Source organism: Dipodomys spectabilis, unplaced genomic scaffold (genome assembly GCF_019054845.1).
Source record: "Dipodomys spectabilis isolate Male_0828 unplaced genomic scaffold, ASM1905484v1 ptg000098l, whole genome shotgun sequence".
NCBI lineage: Eukaryota > Metazoa > Chordata > Mammalia > Rodentia > Heteromyidae > Dipodomys > Dipodomys spectabilis.
The window spans coordinates 5,454,609-5,468,532 of record NW_024870775.1 but is presented as its reverse complement, the minus strand read 5'-3'; the positions used below and the strand labels follow the sequence as shown (position 1 = coordinate 5,468,532).

Below are 13,924 nucleotides of genomic sequence, written 5' to 3'. Positions count from 1 at the left end.
GGGCAGAAAAGTCCCCCTGAAACTCTTATCCCCAATTAACCACTTAAAAACTGGAAGTGGGGCTGTGGCTCAAGTGGTTGAGTGCTAGCCTTGAGCACAAAGAGGCTCAGGGACAGCACCCAGGCCCTGAGTTGGAAAGCTGCAGCTCTGATCACTGTTCAGGACCGGCAATGAAGGGCCTGGTCCCTGAATGGGACTCCTGCATCTGAGGGCAATGGGAGAACACTTGTGAGCAGTAACACCTCACTGGACTTGCCATTCCCAGAGGCCAGGTCCATAGCCCCAACTTTGGAAGAAGCAGCAGCCTGGAAAACTCGGACCCCATCCCAATCATCCTCCTTATCCAGACCTGTTCTCATCAACTGCAGTGGCTTCTACCCTGCCTCACACTGCATCCCAGGGCTTCAAGGACTCTCTACATGTCCTGAGGCCAGGTTTAATTCTGCTTCTGCCACCTCTGGCTGTGTGGCCGAAGTTCAAGTTGATGATCCTACCTATAAAGCTTAAGTACATCATGCAGACCAGTGAAGTTGCTCCCATAGCCTGACCTGTACCTAACAATGCTGGTCAGGTCCTGGGAAACCCATAAGAACAAATACTAGCTGCACATAAGCTGCCCAGGTCTGTCACCTCACAAGATGGCTGATCAGCAGTCCAGATCAGTAAGACACTGTTCTCCCTGGGGACCAGGACAGCTACAGGCTGCAGACTCTGCTACCTCCCACCCAGGTCTCTCTCCCTCAGAAGGCAGTCCCATGCTGCTGTCCTCTCAAATCTATGTTCTCCACACTCAACACTGGGCAGTAAGCACAGTGCAGCCCCTATCAGCCAGCTGAAGTGTACTCCTCTTAGCCAAGATTTTAAAATGCCACTTGGCCCCAACACTCAGAGGCTGAAGGGCAGGAAGATAGTAAGTTCAAGGCCAGCCTGGGCTACACAGTAAGACTGCCTTAAAAACAACAACTGCCAACAAACTTGGTCCATACCGGGTCACACACGGTCCATGCCCATGCCACCTGTGGGCTCCACACCCTGCACCACATGCTTTCCCCATTCTAGGTTTCTGGGGCCTCTTCTGAGGATTTGGGGGTTGGCAGTGTCTGGCCCAGGAGGGGAATCAGTGAGTGCACAGCTACTGGAATGTCTTCAGGTATAACACATGCCATGTAGCACACGAGCACAGGCCAGGTCTCTATAACCTGGCACCACACAATCCCAAAGGAGTGAAAGGATGACTTTAACCCAGTGAAGGCCAGGTCACTCCAGGCTACATAGGGCCATGGCACCTCAGCATTTGTGTGGCATGAGACAATGGAGCAGAGACAACCAAGAAGGGCAGGGGCCACTCTGCAGTGACCCAGGTGCTCCTCTCAGTACATAAAAGCCGAAGCCAATCCATGGCCAGGACAATGACCTGAGGGACATGATACCTGGCTCCACTGGAAGTGGATGAGGCTGGAGGCAGAAGCTGTGGTCCCAGGTGGGAGAGGCTGGAGCGGAAGAAGGGTTGGTTCCCCAGGGCAGTGACTGCCCCACCCCAGGGGTTGGTGGTGTTCAGCCTGGGTGCGGATCTGGCCCCAGAGAGTGAGGGCTTGTTGTATGGGGCAAAAGCTTGGTGGGCCCCAAAGACAAGGGTAGTCCTGTGGGAGGCTTGAGGGGTGGAATATGCAGGAAGGTTGGTCATGGAGTGGCGGGTAGCGGCCCGACACAGGGCCAGTTCCACTGCCATGGAGGCACTGGTGGCAAGAGCAGGCAACTCCTGTGTGGCCTGGTGGAGCGATGACGGTGGTCACTGGGTAAGGTAGCCCAACTTGGCGCCGCACACTTCGGCAGAAGCTGGAAGTCTTATTGGTCTGTGTGTGGGTGGCATAGTTGATGGTGTAGTTGTACCCCAGGGGAGCCAGGTCCACAAGCTGGGTGCCTCCGGCCACCTGCTGTTCCAGATAGTCACAGATGCTGGCTTCATAGGCCGTCCAGGAGCCATCGTCACCCAGCCACTCCCAGACAATGCCTCGGCCCGGTGCTGAATTCTGGGGAAATAGGTGCCGGCGCACAGCTCGCATGGTTCCTGTTCAAAAGAGCAGAGCACATAATCAGGGATGTGCTAGCCACTCCTTGAAAACACAACAAAACAGGGAATTTGACAAGTCTTTTCCTGTTAGATATATAGCGCTAGGCATAGAATCTAAGGCTGCACCCATGCTAGATGCTTTGCCACTAACTTATATTCCTAGTTCTAGAATTCTTTTTTTCACAAAACAAAATGATCCCTGTTGGTGTACATAAGGCCATGCAAGAACATGTGACTGGGGTACGAGCCAGGCACCGGTGGCTCACGCCTGTAATCCTACTCAGGAGGCTGAGATTTGAGGAACACAGTTCAAAGCCAGCCTGGGCAGGAAAGGCCATGAGACTCTTATCTCCAGTTAACCACCAGAAAACCGGAAGTGATGCTGTGGCTCAAGTGGTAGAGCATTTGCCTTGAGCTGAAAAGCTCAAGGACAGTACCCAGGCCCAGAGTTCAAGCCCCAAGACTGACCAAACAGGAAAAAAAAAGAACATATGACTGGAGGGCTGGCGATGGCTAGTCTTCCAGATCTAGAAGTAGAGTACAGAGATGTGCAGGGACACTTCCAGTGCTGAGAACAGAATAAAGGCAATAGGCAAAACTAGTCCTCAAAATATTTCCAAGCACCAGGAGCTGGTAGCTCACATCTGAAATCCTGGCTACTCAGGAGGCTGAGACTTGAGGATAGCAGTTCAAAGCCAGCCCATGCAGTAAAGTCCCTGCGAGACTTTTATCTCCAATTAACCACTCAAAAATCAAAAGTGGAGCTGTGGCTCAAAGTGGTAGAATGCTAGTCTTTAATGCCCAGGCCCTGAGTTCAAGTGCCACAACCAAACAAACAAACAAAAAATTCCAAGGATTGCTTAGCACTAACAAAGTCCAAGATTCAATCCCAAGCACCAAAAAGTAAAAATTATTCTAGAGATGACACTTCTATGTCTCTATTTGTTGTGTCTGTGTATGTGTGTGTGTCTGTGTGCACCAGTACTGGGGTTTGAATGCAGGACCTAAGCACATGAACGACAGGCACCCAGCCTACATCTCCACTTTAAAAAACATTGAAAGCTAGGTGCCAGTGGCCTAGGCCTGTAATCCTAGCTACTCAGGAGCCTGAGATCTGAGGATCATGGTTCAAAGTCAGCCCAAGCAATTAGACTCATCTCTGATTAACTACCAATGGTTAAAAGTATGAGCTGTGGCTCAAGTAGTAAAGCGCCAGCCTTGAGTGAAAAAGCTAAAGGACAGAACCCAGGCCCTGAGTTCAAGCCCTAGTAATGTCACAAAAATCAAATAAACAAATAAAATAAAAACACTGAAAGTGGGACTAGCCTAATATAATGTCAGCTGTGAGCAAAAAAGCTGAGCCCCTGAGTTTAAGTCCCAGTACCAGTACAAAAAGAGGAAAAAAAACACAACTATTACCATAATTTACTTTTTCTCAGCCAGCCTTTTAAGAATGAGTATTTGAGCCGGGAAGGTGGCTCAGTGGTAGAGCACTTGCCTTGCATGCATGAGGCCCTGGGTTTGATTCCTCAGCACCACATAAGCAAAAAAGAAAAAAGCCGGAAGTGGCGCTGTGACTCAAGTGGTAGAGTGCTAGCCTTGAGCTGAAGAGCTGAGGGACAGCACCCAGACCCAGAGTTCAGGCCCCACGACCAGACCCAAAAAAAAAAAAAAAAAGAATGAGTATTTAAGTAACAGACAACCACACTGAACTATTCCTGCTAGTTCCACATATTACACCATGGCATTTCTTGTCTAAAAATTTTTAAATTACTATGTGATTGTCTAATATGGATTAATCTTTTTTTTTTTGTCAGTTGGGGGCTTGAACTCTGAGCCTGGGCGCTGTCCCTCAGCTCTTCAGCTCAAGACTAGCACTCTACCACTTGAGCCACAGCACCACTTCTGGTTTTCTGGTGGTTAATTAGAGATAAGAGTCTCATGGACTTTCCTGTCCAGGCTGGCTTTGAACCTTGATCTTCAGATTTCAGCCTCCTGAGTAGCTAGGATTACAGGTAGTCAGCCACCAGCGTCTGGCTTTACCACTCCCTTTAATTTCAAGTCTAACCATATTCTTTAGCTGGTCTATTTTGTTTTTGATACAGGGTCTGACTATGTAGACCAGACTGACCTCATATTCTTCATCCTCTGCCTCATCTCTCTCTTTTTTTAAACCAGTCCTGAGTCTTGAACTCAGGGCCACTGTCCCTGAGCTTCTTTATGCTCAAGTCTAACACTCTACCCCTTGAGCCACAGCATCACTTCTGGCTTTTCCTTTATTATTTGTTGGTCAGTCATGGGGCTTGAACTCTGAGCCTGGGTGCTGTTCCTCAGCTCTTTAGCTCAAGGCAAGCGCTCTACCACTTGAGCCACAGCGCCACTTCCAGCTTTTTCTGTTTATGTGGCGCTGAGGAGTCAAACCCAAGGTTTGCCCATGCTTGCCTCATGCATGGGAGGCAAGCACTCTACCACTGAACCACCTTACCAGCCCTACTTCTGGCTTTTTCTGTGCATGTAGTTCTAAGGAATCAAACCTGAGGCTTCATGCATGCTAGGCAAGCATTCTGCCACTAAACCACATTCCCAGCCCATCTGCTTCATCTCTCCTGTGCCCCATGTCCGGCTTCAACAGGCCCTCTCCCTAGTAGAATCAAGATATACTAGGCTTCCATGCTGGCCAGCCAACTAAGGAAGCAGGCACTGGGGTCTGGGAGATGAGGGGGAGGGCCTCCACAACGTGCTCCACAGTACCCTCTATTACTATGAGATTCTCTTCACCTGAGTACTAGCTGGTCTATAGATCTACCTCTCAGATATGTTCATTTCAGGGGTGTGGACAATCTCTGTAAGTCACATCTGTAACTCCAACACCTGACATGGTATCTAGTCCAAAGCACGTGCTCAGATTCTATAGGAGAGGCAGAAGGGACATACCAGTGTCCTGGCGGAACTGGGTCCAGCTGGGGAGATCGATGATATAGGGAGCCAGTGAGGGGTCGGCTTGGCCCAAGGGGATGCTGTGGGCCAGGCTCCCCAGCCCAAAGCGTTGACCCTTCTGCTGGACAAACTGCTGCTCAATGTAGTTGCAGACGGCTGCACTGTAGGGGTGCCAGGTGTTCAGCCCATCCCGCCATTCCCACACAGCCACTGCCACAGGGCTGGGGTATACTTGAGCCAGGGAAGGGTTTGGGGCCATGGCCATCTTCCTGGAATGCCCTCTGCTTCCCCAGATGGCTTTAGAGCACTTTGGGCAGCAGTCTTGGATTCATTGCCCAGCACCTCCAGTGGACCTGGAAACAAGACAGACACACAATTACCCGCACACAGCCTTGGTAATGGGGAAAGAAAACAAGCTTCCAAAATATGTAAAGGCACAGGGAATTATCAGTGACAAGCAGGGGAACTCCAAGTCAGTCCTGCAGCCTGCCTAGCTCCGTGCATGTTCGGGGAACATCTGCCTCCCCTATGACCCAGCTATTTGACTGGTCCTCTTATACTGTCTTCCCTGTCATCCCAGATCCTGGACTGAGTCCTACACTTATATAAGAGTCTACACTTCCCAGCCCAGGTTTGCCTGTAGGTCACAGGAAACATCCACTCTGCTGTAGGTCAGCCATGTTATCTCCAGTAGGAGGAGACACTCTAGGACCTCCTAGGGCCGATGGCAGAGCTGCAATACAGGCCAGGTTCTGTCTTTCCACATCTCCAGGCTGCTCCTGCACAAGACTGACCACAGAAAAAGCCCAAAATAAGAAAGTGCCCCTTGGGCCTCTCCAAGCTTCCCCAGTCCTCAGTGACCACTGTCAGGCTCCCACTCACAAACCCCTGCCCATCTCGGGACATCCTTCTCCGAGTAACTCAGGTCCACACCCTGTGCCCTGGCTGCATCCTCTGTGCTCAGGAAGGCTTCTCCTGGCCACCTGGCACATGGCTGTCACATGAGCTCCTAGCTCTTTACTCAGCACTACTGAACCACACAAGGGCATAGCTGCCCCTGGCCTCCAGCCCCACAAGAGTGCCCTGCTCACAGCTGTATGTTAAGAACCCAGCAGGGCCTTAGTGAGGGGCCTGTGCTCAACTCAGGGATCTACATGTAGTAGCTCAGAACATTGCTGAAGACATGAGCAAAGCTGTCCCTCAACAGGAGGTCTGCCAGGGTGCCTGACACTGCCCCCAGCACTAGCTCTTAGAGTATGAGGACAGGGCCCAACAAACCAAGTGACCAAATGTACCATGGTCTCGTAGCAAGTCTCCTACTTTAGGTGAGGAAGGCAAGGCAGGACGAGCTCAGACTTTTCCAAGGTCACACATATCCTGCTAAGTAGCTGTACAGAGAGCAAGGCTCGCCTGGATGCTGCCTGGGCTCCTGCTAGCAGAAGGAGGAAGGGAGAAGTGGTGAGACATCCACACAGGACGCTGGGCTCACCATCCTATTCACACCATAGCTGGCTCCCCCCACCCCTAGGTACACGCTCCCTGTTTTGCAGGTGTGGAAACAGACTCAGCTGCACCCGCTTGCTCACAGTCATGTGGAAAGCCACAGGCTGGGGCCAAGGCTTCTACACTGCCCTAGGCTGTGCCACTCCCTACAGCTGCAGGGGAATGTGAAGACCAGGCCCCTGGAAGCATCTGGAAGCAACCCAAGGTCTCCACTGTCACACTCAACACATCTCTAGCTCGCTCTCATCTGTAAAATGGAAATGCCGACACAGGAGACCGAGAAAGACAGCATGAAGTACCCCAAGTGGGGCCTCCGCCCTTTCTCACCTCCGCCACCTAGGGCACAGGGTGGGGAGGGCCCTGGAGAACACTGCACACACCTGCCACAGAGCTGCCAGGGAGAAGATTTGGGATACCCTGGGCAAGGCTGGCTCCTTAAAATTACAAGCTTCTGTAAGCACCCAAGGCACAAGCCAGAGGCCCGCCCTCTGAGGCAGGGTCTCCAGAGCTGCCATTCATTCCCTGGGCAGCCCATGGATATATTCCAGTGTATCTTCTCTGGGCAACAAGCTCGCACATTCTACAACAAAGGAGCCAGGAACTTTGGCTCGAGCTTCCCAGGCAGGCATGAGGGCTGCATAGACTCAGGGCCTCTGCACTGGAGACTCAAGATGATGAACAGTCACTCCCTTTGGACAGAGTCCAGGTAGACTACAAGCTGGAGGTCCCAGAGGACAAAGAAGGGGACATTCTCTTGTTGGCAGGCATGCCCGCTGGGGTTCCACTTGAACCCAGGAATTTACTTACCATACAGCCCTGAGTCAGTGTACTCATGGTCTGTAACAGCCTTGGCCAGCACAAAGCTGCAGTTCAAAAGGCCACTTTATTTCAGCACCTAATGATAGGGGCTACGTAGGGAATTCTTTTGTGTGTGAGAGCACACATGCACACACCCCCATACACATACAGCAGTCCTAGGGCTTGAACTCAGGGCCTAGGCACTTTCCCAGAGCTTGTTTTTGCTCAAGAGCCATTTCCAGCCTTTTGGTAGCTTACTAGAGATAAGAGTCTCATGGATTTTCCTGCCTAGGCTGACCGAACCATGATCCTCAGATCAACTACAATTATAGGCTTGAGCTATGGACACCTGGCCTGTCAGTCTTGGGGCTTGAACTCAGGGCCTGGGCACTGAGATTTTTTTGTTCAAAGCTAGCACTCTACCACTTGAGCCAAAGTGCCACATCCGGCTTTTTCTATTTATGTGGTACTGAGAAATCGAACCCAGGGCTTCATGCATGATAAGCATATTCTACCACTTAGCCATATTCCCAGCCCCTATAGGGTATTCTTAATTATGAAAAATATTATTATTATAATTGATAATTGAAAAAAGCCTCAACCAAGAGGCAACTTAAACATCCTACAATATGGTATTTTTCCATCAGCAATATATAAACTAACTGGAGTGTTCTGATAAAACTTTATGAACAAAACTGTGAAGGGCTGCACAGGCTGTGATGTGCAGAGCCCACGTTCCTCCCTACTCCAAATATCTATCACTGTGCCTCCACTCTCCTAGGGTAGAAAACACTTCTCCAAACCAGCATTTCTCCAAAAGTGAGAACTTGCTCTCCTGGCTGCCTGCCGTCTAACAGAACCTGATGATGGGTAAAAGCATCCCACTGCATAGTAAGTAGCATGCCCTGGAGGCCCCCCAGCCCCAGGAGCCCCAAGTGCACCCTGGCACCATGCAAGGCATTGGACTGTTAGGCCCTGGCCTTTCTGGCCTCTCTCTTTCCACTTGTCCCCATCAGTAGGTCCTGCACGCAGATCACCCATGTATAGCCTCACAACAACACTCTCCTGAGCTCCACAGCCCTTGTCCCCAGCCACCTGTACCTACTAACAGCGCCCAGAACTGGCCAAACTGTCTCATAACCCCACTAAGAATGCTCATCTCACGTGTCCACTTCTTGTCTCTTCCTTCCCTGCAAATCCCTCCTTCATTCATTCACCTCAGCCCAGTAGGAAGCAAACACTTCTAATAGCAATGCTCACCTGACATCTGAGTACAACTTCCTTCAGGGCCCTCCCCTAGAGGCCAAGTTCTTTAAAGGCAAAGATACCCTTCACACAAGACCAAGAACACCAAATATAAAAACAAAAACATCACCATGCTAAAATTAAGGATGATCAATCAATAAAGGTATCTTAAAAAAAGTAGAGCCAGGCATCAGTGGCTCACATCTGTAATCCTAGATACTCAGGAGGCTGAGATCTGAGGATCGCTGTTCAAAGCTAGCCAGGGCAGGAAAGTCCATAAGACTCTTATCTCCAATTAACCACCAGAAAACTGGAAATGGCACTATGTCTCAAGTGGTAGAGCACATGCCTTGAGCTGATAAGAGCTGAGGGACAGCGTCCAGGCCCAGAGTTCAAGCCCTAGGACAAAAAAGAAGAAAGAAGAAAGAAAGTGGAAATAGCCAGGCAGATGGCTCATGCCTATAATCCTAGCTTGAGTAGTTAGGAGGCTGAGATCTGAGGATCAATGTTCAAAACCCACCTAAGCAGGAAAGTCCATGAGACTCTTACCTCCAATTAAACACCAAAAATTAAGAATGGAGCTGTGGCTCAAAAAAAATGGTTTAATCCCAGTACTAAGGAAAAAAGGTACCCTTTTCCAGATAGCACCTTGGCTTCTCTTACTTCTGTCTCCCCTTGTCCATCTTATACAAATGCAAGATTAAGTACTTTTTTTAACGTTACATTAAAGGAAGGCTTGCGAGGCAAGCATTCTAACACTGGAGCCATACTAAATTTTTTGCTTTTAGTTTTTTTCAGACTGGGAAGGTGGCTCAGTGGTAGAGTGCGTGGCTTGGCTGCAAGAGGCCCTGGGTTCAATTCCTCAGCACCACATAAGCAGAAAAAGCTGGAAGTGGCGCTGTGGCTCAAGTGGTAAAACACTAGCCTTGAGCCTTGAGGGACAGCGCCCAGGCCCAATGTTCAGGCCCATGACCGATAAAAAAACTTAAAAAAAAAAAAAAAGAGTGTTGCATAACTTTTGCCCAGACTGCCTCCAACAGCAATCCTCCTATTTCCAACTCCCAAGTATCTAGAATTAAAGGCCATGTACTAGCAATCCTACCTAGCTTCAAGTACAGTACTTAGTCTCTTCCATTTGTTTCCTCCACCCCTCCCCAGTCTAGGGGATAAAGTTCTAGTTCCTTAGGTGGACAAAGCCCATCCTTATTATGTCTTTTCCCTTCGTATCAACAGTAATTGCCAGAGTGCTTCCCTCCAGTATCCTCTCTCATCTATCTCCCAATTCTGATGCGTCCTCAAGAGCGAAGACATCTGCTTCTATGCACAGCCAGTCTTCCCCACCTCCTGGCCTCTGCTCCACTCTGAATCCCATCCCCACCAGCCTATCCATACTTTCACACCTAGCTTTTTTTTTTTTTTTTAATGGTGCAGGGAATGGAACTCCCAGCCTCATGAATAGTAGGCACCTGAGCTATAGCAGCAGCCCCAAGGCCCAATCTATGCCTTCCTTGATGGCTCCAAGGAGAACATACCCCCTTAGCAACTTCCCACAGTATCTGGTATATCCTTTACATGTGTCCACTTAAATCTTTACCAAGACTCTGGACAACTGAGGGAAAAAGCTCTCATTGGTTCCCTCCTGTACCAACAGCTGACAAAGTGGAAGAGACTGTCAGGAAGAATCCCACAAGTATGTTCCTTGAGCTGATAAGAGCTGAGGGACAGCGTTCAGGCCCAGAGTTCAAGCCCTAGGACAAAAAAGAAGAAAGAAGAAAGAATTCTGGGGAAAATCCTTTCGCTTCCCAGAGCACAAAAAGCATCCTTTTTGTGCTGCTATAGCAGAACACCTTGTGCTGAGTAATTTAGAGATTTATTTGACTCATGACTATAAGTGGAGGCACTTCAGGCACTGTGGCTCATGCCTTAATCCCAGCTGCTCAGGAGGCTGAGATCTGAGAATCGAGGTTCAAAGTCAGCCCAAGCAGACAATCTCCAATTAACCAGCAAAAGTCAGAGAATTAACCAGCAAAAATCAGAGCTGGGCCAGGTGTAGGTGGATCTCGCCTATAATCCTAGCTACTCAGGAGGCTGAGATCTAAGGATCATGGTTCAAAGCCAGCCCAGACAGGAAGGTCCATGAGACTCTTACCTCCAATAAACCAGAAGTGGCATTGTGGTTCAAGGGGTAGAGCACTTGCCTTGAGCTGAAGTGCTGAGGGATAGCGCCCAGGCCCTGAGTTCAAGCCTCACGACTGACAAAAAAAAAAAAAAGTCAGAGCTGCAGGTATGGCTCAGGCATTGAGAGTACCAGCCTTTTTGATAAAAAACAAAAACAAAACAAAAAAAAACATTATCCAGGCCAAGTTCAAGCCCTTGTACTGACACCAAAATTAAAAAAATAAAAAATGATCCTTAAGACATCAGTCACAACAAACAAAGAAGCAGAAACACAGACATGTAAAGCTTTGCTTTATCCTGGTTGACACAACCCACCTGCAACTCCAGCATTAGTACCTCATGAGTGTAGAGCCTTCTTGACCTAATTACCTTCCTCTAGGCTCTGCCTCTCAAAGGTTCCACTCCTTCAATGCCACTCTACCACCACTGCACTGAGGACCAAGCTGCTTGTACATTTAACATTGGGAGACACCGTATGCCAGCCACTTACTGCTCTAGCCATTGCGAGCGCTGGTAAGCGAAGGCAGTGGCCAGCCTGGATCCAGAAGCTTCATGACTTTGCATTTGGAAGGCTCCTCTGCCAAACTTTCTTCCCACTTTCTACTTTCTTCAGAACTCACCTCAACTATCACTTTCTAGAACCTTCTGACCTCATTCCCTACCCCTCCTAGAGCAGAAGAGCTCTGCCCTGTGATTCAGCTCATCACCTAACACAGACAACACATTGTCACTGACAGTGGTATGTATTTCCACAAAAAAAAAAAAAAAAGATGCCAGAAGACAGATTTTGTCTGGCACCCAGGAAAGGTTGGTGCCACTAAAGAAAAGAACATTTCCAGTTCAAATATAGACATCATCGTGACTTGTGTCCTCCACTCCCAGCCCATAAAGCATGTCTTAAAATGGACGCGTCCTCTAAGACTGGTTAGACAGGAGAGGCAGTTGGCAAGAAGCCACTTGAATTTATATGTGACAGCTGACAATCAACCACCAACCCTCAGGGCTCACTTCATTCCTAAAGACTTCAAATTCTGCCTCCCCCACCTGTGCCCGTCTTCTCTTTTGAAAACCAGATTGAAAAGGCTGCAAAGTAAATTCCCCCTGGCGCTCACCTTGTCTCTCCACAGGGCTGGCACACACCGTCCCTTCTTGATGGAGACACCATATCTTTAGGAGGAATAACTTGTTTCAGTTCCCATCTTGATATGAAATGCAAACAACAAAAACTGGCAAATCTGAAGGGCTTGCTGACTCAGCAACACAAATTCCAAGGCACCTTTGCCAACAAGAAGATGATCAAGTTTTAAACTGAGAACACAGCCTTGTGGGGGGAAAAAAAACCTAATACACGAGACAGATGTTGGATCATATGCTGTGTGGCTGGGTACCGAAAAATCATCAGATTTATTTTCTTGGTCAGAGCAAAAGGTTAAGAAGGACTTTTCTCAGCCCACCCAACCACCAAGGGGATGGTTGTTGTTTTAATATAGGTTTGTGTGTGATGATTTAAAAAAAAAAAATGTAGCTCTGTGTGTGCAGTATACTGGTTCAAAAAAAAAAAAATGTAGCCTTTTTGTGTGAGGTGTGTGTCCTAAGGCTTGAACTCAGGGCCTGAGCAATGTCCCTGAGCTTCTTTTTGCACAAGGCTTAGCACTCAACCACTTGAGTCACAGCTCTACTTCCCGCTTTTTGGTAGTTAACTGGAGAGTCTCACAAGTGTTTTGTTTTGTTTTGCTGCCTGGGCAGGCTTTGAACTGTGATCCTCAGATCTCAGCCACCAGAGTAGCCAGGATTACAGGTGTGAGGCGTTGACACCAAGGGGCCAAATATAGCCTTAAAAAAAAAAAAAAGAAAGAAAGAAAGAAAGGCCAGAGACAACTTCAGAGGCCAGTCTGCAGCAAAGGCACCCAAGAAAAGAGGAGGGAAAAAAAAAAAAAAAAAAGTTCCCAAAGTCACACAGCAAATGAACAAAGAGCCTAGCTACCCGGATAAACCTAAATATACCGAGCCCTGATTTCGGGGACCAGAACGTGTGATTTCGGTTACCAGAACGTGTACTTTTCTGGAACCCTAGAGTTGCTAGGACGGCACGCACTCTTTGAGTCCCAGGGTGGCCGCCAGGGTCCTCACCTCGACGTGTAGGTCCCCGCGGCTAGCACCCGGGAGCGGCGACCCCGCCGGGGAGGGGAGGAGGGCGGGGTCGAGCGCGGCTCCCCGACAGGGAAGCGGGTTCTAACTAACTCCCCTTCACCTTTCACGACGCACTCCCCAAAAGTGACTCTGAGGCCCAGAAGCGGGGCTTCCGGGAAGCTGGCCCCGGCAGGAGAAGCCGGAGTTAGGGGGGCAAAGGGCGCCGAGTGCGGCCCGGGTCCTCCGCCCCGGTCCCCGCCCGGCAGAACTCGCACCCGGGATCGGGAGTCCCGCGCTCCGTCCCCGCCGCCACCCCGGGTCCTGCGGGACCCCGGGTCCTGGGGCGCGCCCGTCCCCTGCCGGCCGGCGGCGCCCCCAGCTTCGACCCCGCGCCCGGGACCCCGGAGACGCCCGGGACCCCCGGGACCTCGACCCCGGCCCTGCCTAGCCCGCGCGACCGCCCGCTGCCCGCTCCGGCTCGTCTCGGGGCCCCCTCTGCCACCCTCGAGACCCCAGGCCCGGACGACGAGCAGGTGGGCCGCCCTTTCTCACCGTAGCTGTGGGAACCGCCGCGCCCCGCTGCGGCCCGGGCAGCTACGGCGGCGCTGCCGACTCCGAGCGAGCCGAGCGGGAGGCGGCCCGAGGGAAACTCTGCGTCGCTGCCTCCGCGCGAGGGACGCGGCCTGCTGCGCATGCCCGGTGAGCTGGGCCTTCTGGGAAATGTAGTCCTTGCCGCGGAAGGGGGAACAGGGAGGGGGACGCTGAACCCAAAGTTTATTTCAGGTATGTGTAGTCTTCCTTCATCTGTTTTGTTTTCGTAGAAGCCTTTTGTTCATTACTGACTCCTTCTGATTATTGCTTTATTTTAAATTTTTGTCGGTAGTGGGGCTTGAACTCAAGGCCCTGGGCACAGTTCCTGAGCTCTTTTGCTCAAGGCTAGTGCTCTACCACTTTAAGCCACAGCTCCACTTGCAGTTTTCTGGTGGCTAATTGGAGATAAGGGTCTCATAGACTTTCCTACCCAGGCTGGCTTTGAACCATGATCCTCAGATCCCAGCCTCT

At 50.3% G+C, this 13,924-nt stretch overlaps 1 protein-coding gene across 1 annotated transcript in view; it reads right to left on the bottom strand.

The window, feature by feature from the left end:
• Window positions 1-13,520, bottom strand: part of Dtx2 (deltex E3 ubiquitin ligase 2) — a 30,536-nt gene extending 17,016 nt beyond the window's left edge. The window contains 5 exon segments of the mRNA XM_042686518.1: window positions 1,431-1,693; window positions 1,695-2,068; window positions 5,006-5,361; window positions 11,845-11,931; window positions 13,415-13,520. Coding sequence (XP_042542452.1) covers window positions 1,431-1,693; window positions 1,695-2,068; window positions 5,006-5,273 — 905 coding nt within the window. The 5' untranslated portion in view covers window positions 5,274-5,361; window positions 11,845-11,931; window positions 13,415-13,520.
• Between the last annotated feature and the right edge of the window lie 404 nt (window positions 13,521-13,924).